Source organism: Sipha flava, unplaced genomic scaffold, assembly GCF_003268045.1.
Source record: "Sipha flava isolate LNK unplaced genomic scaffold, YSA_version1 315_pilon_pilon, whole genome shotgun sequence".
Lineage (NCBI taxonomy): Eukaryota > Metazoa > Arthropoda > Insecta > Hemiptera > Aphididae > Sipha > Sipha flava.
This window is the reverse complement of record NW_020272995.1, coordinates 228,675-236,287: the sequence shown is the minus strand read 5'-3', so window position 1 is coordinate 236,287 and position 7,613 is coordinate 228,675. Positions and strand designations below refer to the sequence as shown.

At 27.3% G+C, this 7,613-nt stretch overlaps 1 protein-coding gene across 1 annotated transcript; it reads right to left on the bottom strand.

Annotated features, from left to right (window-relative positions):
- Positions 1 to 3,974: 3,974 nt before the first annotated feature.
- LOC112686572 (proteasome subunit alpha type-1) lies at positions 3,975 to 7,597 on the bottom strand. The gene is made up of 5 exons (XM_025558924.1): positions 7,403 to 7,597; positions 5,825 to 6,075; positions 4,612 to 4,771; positions 4,331 to 4,540; positions 3,975 to 4,272 (listed from the first exon to the last, which is right to left on the bottom strand). The coding sequence occupies exons 1-5, from the start codon at positions 7,403 to 7,405 to the stop codon at positions 4,060 to 4,062; spliced, it is 837 nt and encodes a 278-aa protein (XP_025414709.1). The 5' UTR covers positions 7,406 to 7,597; the 3' UTR covers positions 3,975 to 4,059.
- Between the last annotated feature and the right edge of the window lie 16 nt (positions 7,598 to 7,613).

Sequence of the window (7,613 nt, the reverse complement as noted above, 5' to 3'; positions counted from 1 at the left end):
AATATAATATTATTAAATATTTCAGTATTTTTAAAAAAATTGTTTTTCTTTTATACATGTTTAATTTTGATGTATACTTCACATTTTTTTAGATAGAACAAATTAATAAGACTCATTTATCATTAAATGAATTTTATTTTGTTTTATTTTTAATTTTTTAAAGTTTATTTTTAGTTAAATTTTGTTTGTCAAGAAAATTACATGTTAAGATTTAAATACAGTAAAATTTAACACTACGAAATTTCAGTATGTTAAGTTTCAAAAACAATAAGGGTTGATAAATAATGAATGTAAATAATAGGTACTTACTATATATACCTACCATGTAGGTAGTAGGTACCTACTCTATTTTTTTCATAAATAATTATTACATTAAATACAGTAGAACCTCATTAATCCGGACCTCATTAGTCCGGACTTCGCTTAATCCGGACAGCTGTTTAAAATACGTAAATTACACTAGTTTATCTAAACTATCTAAACATTGTCATTAAATACGTAGAAGATAACAACGATGAAAACATATGTATCTGCGTATTACGAGCATCTAAGGCAACTTCGCAAGTTAATCATTAAAGAAATCACTGAGAAAGGAAAGACAACCCCAAAAGATTAGCAGTATTTTTAAACCAGTAATTACGCTTAAGCAAGTCAAGTGTGAATAATGAAGGTAAACCTTAATATGTACTGTATTATGTACTTAATGATTATAATACAATTATGTACTATTTTCTAGATTTCATATTGTTAGGCATACATGTATGTATTAAGTTAAAACTTGTATAATAAAATATGCAATACATTTTTTTTAAATTTATAATTTAAGATTTTTGATTATTTTGTTTATTCCGGACTTTCATTAATTCGGACAACCCAGAGCCCCAATTAGCTCGGGTTAATGAGGTTCAACTGTATCTGGATATCTAATCACCATATATGACCATGATAACTATGCGTAAAGTGACGTTAAAAAGGTTTTAAATTGACGGATAAATGATAATTTTGTACCTATATTTTACTACTTAGTAGGTAATTAAAAAACTACAACTAGCATTAAGAAATTAAGTATCCGTGGATTTAAAACCGTTTTTAAGTTACCTTGTGATAAAATCATATTATAAAACTAAAATTTATACCACATACTTGTATCAGTTAAATGAGTTGCATCAGATTTAAAACCATCTTTAATGTTTTTAGGACATTTACAACTCAAAATGTGATTTAGTTGACGAGTTACATTTTTTACTATTGTGCAATTGAAATAATTACACAACTATTTAATTATGGTTTTATTACGTTTTTTTTTTTACTATACTTTCTAAACACTTTATGTATTTTTTGCACTATGTTTACTCATGTTCAATGTTATCCAAAAGTATTCGATACACGCATAAACGTTTGAAGAAAAATGAGTATAGAGTAAAAATTATAATATTATATTAAATTTGTAAATGTTAACGAATATTTTGGACACACTTGGAGAGCGGATAGTCAACTAATAAAAAAAGTACTCGTAGAAAAAATGAACAAAAAAAAAGATCCCTGGGAAGACCCAGGGCCCAGTGGATCGATGTAGTTTCCAAGGATTTGAAAGCCATAGACCAGAATGTAACATATGAGTTGACTTACAATAGAGAGAAATGGAGAGACCTGTTGAAGGCAGCAATGGTCCTTAATGGAAGGGTAAGCTGAGAAGAGGAAGGAGAACGAATATTTAGATAATATAATAGTAATAATCGTATAAAAATAACTAGTATTCAATTTTTTTGATATAAACTATATTATAACTTGGCTATATAGTTAAAACGCCATGGTATTTCAATGAACCATTTTACAAACTTGTCCTACGGGCCACGCTCTATTTGAATTTATTAAGAAAACATGTAAAATTAAGGTTTTGGAGACCCTACGTGGCAACAAAAACAAATACTGCATGACGGGTTTCAAAACCCTACGTGGTGCTATTTACAAGTCACATCGAAGGGTCAATAAACTCTACATGGCACTATATTCTAAACTGAATTATAAATCTTGGCGCTAACCTGTTAATGTTATTATTTAATTGAGTAAATTGAAACGTTTCATGTTCTTTGTTTATCATCATGACATCATTATTCATTACTAATCCTTACATGTTTTGTTCCAAAAAAATATTTCATTGATATTCTATCGTCCATAAATATTAAATATTTAAATATATAGGTAACCATAATAAAAAATAATAAAAATATTATGAAGTCGACAAATTTAATCAGTTGACCCACCCTTTCAAAAGTTGCAATGACGCCTCTGCTCCTATCAAAGATTATATGAATATAATTTCATATTTTTTAATATCTTTTTTTTTTATTATTATTTTTGATTCATATAATCTGTGATCCTATCATCGAGATCATAGGTTTTAATAGGAAACGTCTAGCTCAGTGCTTCCCAAACTTTTTCGACTCACGGCGCCCTTTTTAATTCAAGGCTTTTTCAGGGCGCTCTTCTCCAAGTCATATCATACGAACAATTTTGTAATAGATATTATTTCATGACGGCGCGGCATCCCTGTACAAACATCGCGGCGTACCAGGGCGTCACAACGCACACACTTTGGAAACCGCTGGTCTAGCTGTTACTTTCAGAAGGAGATTTTGACAAATTTACAAAAATATTTTCTTAAAAATTACGAACAACTGATTAAAAATTACAACATTTTAATGCTGAACTAATAAAAACAAATAAAAAATTAAAGACATCATTAACATCATACTGGTTTTTTAATTTCAACTTAAAAACTGTAGTTTTGACATTTTTACTTTATAATACTACTGTTTTCAATTTTCAAAAGATTTAGGATTTTTTTGAACTATTTAAATATTTTTAAATTTTATGTTTTAGCTTTTTTTCATCAAATATTGATAAAATTATATTTATTTTATACAATTTCTTGAAAAAGTATAGTGCTAAGTTCTAATTGGTTAGTAAAAAAAAAAAAAATATTTAAGAGCAATTGAATATTATATATAACAAAACTCTACAAAAATCACGAAAAACATTTTATTAGATATAAATTTAAGTTGAAATATTTTCAATTTTTAAAATTGAAAATTAGATAAAATATTTTCTTCATAGCCAAAAGTTTTTTAAGATACATACATCATAGAGACTCTAAACATTTATTGAGTATTTATACATTATATTTTAAATATGTTTTATAAAATTTAAAAATATCTGCATGAAATATATGCAGTTAATAAGCACATGAAATTTTCGAATTTTCTCAAGTTTTAATCAGTTATAGTTTGATATAAATGTTAAGATATCAAACCCACCTTTTACAGACACTTAGTATGATTGAATCAATTATCTTTAGTAATTTAAAATAACGCATCCCTCTATTAATCAGAATCATTAAAGGAAGCAATAGTACATTAATTTTAAATTTAAAAGACTAATTCATCAAAATATTTTACCAGTCTTTGTATCTCATCTGACCTGAGAGTATTGCCCTTTTTAATATTGTATTTTACTACAACAATGTCAATTAAACTATAAATTAATAATAAACAATTTATTTTATCACAAATTGTTTTTTTAATGAAATATGCTACACTAAAATATTAAAATGAATACCAACAAATGTGGCACATTATTAGAAGCTCATAATATTTTTTTCTTTTTTTAATGTGACAAATATCATAGTATTTAAATATTTTTTAAATATCAAATCATCAAATATAAAACAAATAAATTGTTAATATATTAATAAAAATATTCTTCAACAGTAGCAATGAATCTTTCAGGCATAATTTTAAAATTTTGCTTCTCAAAGAATTCATAATGGTACAAATGTTAACACATTTGTTCTTGTTCACTATAAGCATAAAAAGTAAGAAAGGAACTATAATAATTTTTAAACAAATGTATACCAAGTATTTTACTGAAAAGTAATTTAGTTTTTATAATTTGTTTTAAATATAGTACAAATCTCATAGCCATTGTTTTTTTTAATTAATCGAGACATACATAAAAAAAAGTTTATATTGATAATATTTAGCCTTAGTTCCATTACAATTATTCTGTTTCCATTGCAACTGCTGGTACAGCATCACTAGGAGGAGCACCTGGTCCATCCTGTGGTGGCTGAGATCCACTGCTTGCAGAATCACTGGATGGCACTGGAGCTCTTCTTTCCTCGCCTTCAATTAATAATAAGTGTGCTTGAGTTTTTTCTTCATTAAAAATTTCAAATAACTGACCTTTGCCAACAACAGCAATTGATACATTCTAAAAAATAAATACATGTAATTATTAATTCTAAGATTTCAACAAAAATGTGTAATACTTTTGACGTAAGATTGACATCATTAGGTAAAGTGTCCCTCAAAGCTCTCATGCCATGTTTCAATAACTCTTCTAAAGTTGTCTCCTTAAAAGCTTCTAAATTTCTTTCTAGGTATGTACGTGCACTTTGTGATCTTGATCCAATAGCCATAGCTTTACAATCTGTATAGTTTGCAGAAGGACATGTTTGGTAAATATGAGGACCATTATCCTATAGCAATAAACAAAACTCAATTATAATTAAAATGTTATATATTTAATATTGAATTAATTTGTTCTTACATCATATCCTGCTACAAGTAAACCAACACCATACGGGCGTTTATCATATCTTTGTGTGCATAATTGCATTCTGTTACCTACTTTGGTCATTAATCTATTTACTGGGAGATCTTCACCATGAGCAAATTTGTGCGATGAACATTCTGATCTCATATATTTACTATAAGTGTGACATGAAAACCATTAATTAATTACACTTAACACGTTGACTACCGTACGGCTGCCGGTGGCCTCACAGTCATTTATTTTTATAATGCTGTATGTATATTCCAGGTAATATTCGTAAAATATACCGAATGATATTAGAACCAAAAAGCCTACAAATATGATTCCGATATTAATTGGTTTATTTTTCTTTGAAGATAATTAATAAATTATAATAATAGTACAGCTGCTGGCAGCTTGATGGCGCTAATATAATACATAGTTTTATTAGACGCCATACATCCGCCAGCGTGCTAACGTCAAATTGTCCACTGATATTAAGTTTTTTTAAATGTAAAATGTGCTCTCGGTCAAAACGGTTTAAAGACTGTGACGAAAGTGTTGTACGAGAACTTTTAGATAACATAGATGACGACTTCAGTTCTTTTAGTAAAGTCAATGACTATATTGATAAAAAAGTTACAACTTTGTGTAAGAAATATGATGTGTATACGTGTGTGGATTGTTTTATGAAAAATCATAGAAAAAAGGATTAATATTTTAATTTTTAAAAAAACAATATAAATTTATTTTAAATATAGTTTGAAAAGATACTGTAAATTTTTTTTTTTATTTTATAAAATATGATTTTTAAAGATCTTAGTACTTATTTATTAAGTTTTATTAAAAATAAAAATTTATTTTAGAAGTTTTAAGTAAAATGTATTTTTAATTTGATGTTCAGTTAGAGTAATAAAAATTATGTCTAAAAAAACATCGTATATGGGTGTGCAATATACCAATAGAATGGCAATTTCTTCTACTGTGTCACAGTTTGACTTTAAAAGGTATAACTACAGCGCCAACATATTTATTATGATTCCAAAATGTAGAGAATTTACAGCAGCCCACGGTCGTATGGCTTCCTACAAATGATATGGTGCGGCAGCCGGTGGCCTAAAAATTATCGATTATTTTTATGCGGCCGCCGACAGCCGTATGGCATTCAACGTATTAAAAGTTTGTAATCATTAAAAACAATTTTAACTTAATTAAAACAATATTTTACCTAAGAATACGTGCATCAGCCAATAAACCAGAAAATGAAAAACCTATATGATCATCTACAGGAATAATTTTTTTTTGATAAGCTGATAGTTCGTTTGGAGCACGCTTAAGAGCAACAATGGCAGCATGTGTTTTGTTCTTCAATGCAACAACAGCTGAACCTAATTTTACAGCTTCCATAGCATATTCTACTTGATGTAAGCGGCCTTGAGGACTCCATACTGTAACATCACTATCATATTGATTACGAAACTGAAAAAAAAATATAAAACATTAAAAATATAAAAATTAAAATGTTTCGATGATTGGTAATAGAACATTTATAAAAGTATCTCATTAATGTAATTCTAAATATTCAATAAAATATTGTATACTTAAAAAACTATAATATAATATTTAACCAGACACAAACAATAGTCAAAAATTACTTTTTCAAAATTATGACTAAAAGTAAAAAATTGTGTTTACTAAAACATTTCTATTATACAAGACAATGGCTATTATTACGACTACCACATGTATCACTAAGGGGTATCTTTGATATCCCAGAAATGTTTGTTGGTTAGCATGGGTATCTTTTTGCTACCACCAAAAAGTCAGAGATATTAAAAATAAAATTAATTTTTATTATACGAACATGTGTATACGAACATAAACTATCTATTATTGTGACTGTATCCAAAATAATTGTATATATTTAATCCAATATGGATGATAAGACAGTATATACATTATATGTCATACCAATATTTATGAAGAAGAGTTAATCAGTTTAATAAGCCAATTTTCATATTAAACTTATAAAAAATTATTTTTTCACTTTCTAAAAACAATCTTTGCTACACCAAAATTTGGACTCTAGTGACATCCATGACAACTACATCTGACATTGTAACTACCATAACTTCAATTACGTTTAAACATCGTATTTCAATAATAACTACGTGCCAAATTTATAATTTATATCTTTATGTTTTAGTTTTTTCAGTATATATTAATTATTCTATAGTTAAAAATTGTTCAATTTCACTGAAATTTTCATACTTGAAGATTCAAAATAGGTTTACATTAATTTATATTTTAATATTTATTAAATACTAATATTATGGATATTTGGTCTCCATCTAAGATTGAAGAAGATTCAGTAATATTACTTTTAGAGCATGAAATTTATGCTCTAAACGATACTAAGTGTGATTTGTTAAATGATTTTTTTTAAAAAATTGTGTTGTCTGTAAAGTGACAAATTAAGATTCATTAGTAACAGGATTGTTACATTTTCCAAAAGAAGGTAGTCTTGTGGAACAGAGAAGAACCATACTTATCAAACATAAATTCATAATCAAATTATTTATCATCGGTTTTGTAGAACCATTGTTGGGTACCACAAAAATTTGTTCACTTAGAGGTCCATAATATAATATTTATATTAACCGAATATTGGGACGACAAAGGTAACATGAATAGAGACTAATATGAAACAGAATACTGAATAATCATAATAGATGGTATTGGTCACGAAAACAGTTATACGTAAACATTACATCGTTGCAGTAGAACAATGTTAAACGTAACTCACCATGGTGTGTGTAAATCGTTTCTTTTTTGTTTTCACGTACGTAACAGAAAACGATCGGTAGACAAGAAGACACAAAATGAATCGAAAACAAAAACAACGTAACGACTGGAAAATAATATTAATGATTAGCGAATTCTATAAGCCTTTCCTATCTGTAGCAATAGATTTCAGTGACTTGTTATTTTGCTTGAATCCAACCAGATCGGGACCG

Coding starts and splice junctions, on each gene's coding strand:
- LOC112686572 (XM_025558924.1), bottom strand. Junction 4,772..5,824: donor GCTGATGCACGTATTCTTAG/GTAAAATATTGT, acceptor TCACACTTATAG/TAAATATATGAGATCAGAAT. Junction 4,273..4,330: donor ATGTCAATCTTACGTCAAAA/GTATTACACATT, acceptor TTTATTTTTTAG/AATGTATCAATTGCTGTTGT.